General features: G+C 21.7%; 1 protein-coding gene across 1 annotated transcript, besides 3 other annotated features; it reads left to right on the top strand. All coding sequences in view use genetic code 6, as the record gives it.

Annotated features, from left to right (window-relative positions):
* The first annotated feature begins 697 nt into the window (after nt 1-697).
* Nucleotides 698-837: a microsatellite.
* Nucleotides 700-842: a microsatellite.
* Nucleotides 843-1,035: 193 nt separating this feature from the next.
* Nucleotides 1,036-1,078: a microsatellite.
* A 4-nt stretch (nt 1,079-1,082) lies between these two features.
* Nucleotides 1,083-1,606, top strand: IMG5_091500 (hypothetical protein; the record flags this gene model as incomplete). Its single annotated transcript, XM_004035671.1, has 1 exon — nt 1,083-1,606. A coding segment is annotated over one exon (426 nt), but the record flags the coding sequence as incomplete, so codon positions are not given.
* Nucleotides 1,607-2,073: the final 467 nt, after the last annotated feature.

Consider the following 2,073-nt stretch of genomic DNA (forward strand, 5'->3'; position numbering starts at 1 on the left):
TAGAAATCCTAAAAAATCGACTTTATGATAAAATTAGAAAAAAACAATAAAAAAATAATAAAAAATCTTTCTAAATCATCTGCTATAAAAAACACAAAAATCATCAAATCAATATTTAATAGTATAAAATTTTATTTTTTTCACCTTTTCTAATTATTTTAAATGCTTAGTATATATTAAATATTAAAAAAAACACCAAAAATCCTGTTATTAACCTAGTTTAGATTACTTTAAACCATGTTTTTTGGACATATCTTCTCTCATCGTTTTTATCGTATAAAAACATTAATAAAAATACGAAATAATAGCCTTTCCTTTATATTTAATGACTTATATTTTACTTTATTTTAGGATAGAATATGAATAAAATAAAAAATAAGTAATTAAAAATTGTCAAAATTAAACTGTTTTCATCAGCCTCTAAATAAAGTTACCTTAATTAGATATAAACATCAAACTGGTATAAAATTTCATATATTAAAAAGAAAAAAATCAATAAAAATATTTTTTTTTATAGACTATTAAATATATCATTATAAATTTTTAATTGAAAGTTCTAAAAAATTTCGATTTTCTAAAAAAGTTATTCTATTTTAGATTCTTAGCAGGTAATTTACTTTTCCAATTCATTAATTTTCTAATTTTCTAAGTTTCCGGAGTTTTCTTATTAAATTTATAAAAAACAATTAATTTATTAGGTTTCATTTTAAGCTTATTAAATTTAAAAAAGACTAATTTAATTTTAAGTTTATTAAACTTGAAAAATACTGGTTTCATTTTCAGTTTTTTAATCTTAAAAAGGACTAATTTCATTTTAATATTTTTAAACTTAAAAAAGACTACAAAAGAGTCCCAAAAAAGTAAAATAAAGGCTTATATGATAGAATTTTTCGCCTAAAAAATCTATAAAGATCACCAGAAAATTATCCATAAAGCAAAATACCGCTAAAAAAACTAATAGACATATTTTTTTCCTTTCTAAACTAAATATTTAATTAAAAAAAATACCCAAAAATTTCTTATTTGTAAAAATTAAATAACAAACAATTAAAAAAATAATAATTAAAATTAAAAAAATCACTATTTTATTTTACTTCTCTTCTTATTTTTTCAGTATTATTTTCTAATATTTTTCTATAAAATTTATATATTCTTCTAAAATTTCCTTTTGTTTCTCCTCATTTTAAAAAACCTAAAAATCCTCTAAAATCCCACTATATTTCTCTCCTAAATCATTCCCAATATGAATACCTTCCAATTCCCAAAAATACTATTTTATTTACACAAATTTCATATGTAATCCTAAAATAGATTACACAAACATCTCTTTTGGGTACTTCCAATACGGTATGCCTTATGCAAATAAAGGTAAAATTCCCATCCTTAATAAATGACATGACAGTAGGTAGCACATCTAAATAAGATATAGACGAAACACCACCAAAACCATATAAATCATTACTTGAAATAATCAGTACACCCTAATTGTCTTCCGAAACACAACCATGATTACAGAAATTATCTTCCCCGTTAAAAGACTAGCCGCCATGATCACCGGAAATGATCAAAAGGGTATCTTGAAGCTCTTTTTATGCAAAAGAAATGATAAATTCAATTAATTTTGGAAATAAAAAGAATAAAAAACTGCAGCAATATGTTTTTTAGAAAATGAATGATTTACATAATCGAATTTATTTGTATAGAAAATTCCTGAAAAAAAATCATCTTTCTTTTATTTAAAAATCTCTCCGAATTTTAGACATTCCCTTACATTCTCAAAATTATAATTCAATTTATCCAATTCATAGTTTTTTTCCAAAAAATCCAGAACTTCTTTTCTATTAAATTTATTATTGTAAAAAAGCCATTCCTATTTTGGATAATTAAACACACTTTAATTTAAAAACAAGCTTTTTTCAACACATAAATTCATTAAAATATGCTCTTCGCCCTAATATACAATTTTTTTATCAAAATAAGCTTCCCCAAGACTATATACAGGATAATAAGTACCTAAAAACTTAATTTTAGTCTCATTTATTATCTTAATCTGTTGATAGAAATTATCTCCTT

The sequence above is a fragment of the Ichthyophthirius multifiliis genome, assembly GCF_000220395.1.
Source record: "Ichthyophthirius multifiliis unplaced genomic scaffold scaff_1120509250722, whole genome shotgun sequence".
In the NCBI taxonomy this organism is placed as follows: Eukaryota; Ciliophora; class Oligohymenophorea; order Hymenostomatida; genus Ichthyophthirius; species Ichthyophthirius multifiliis.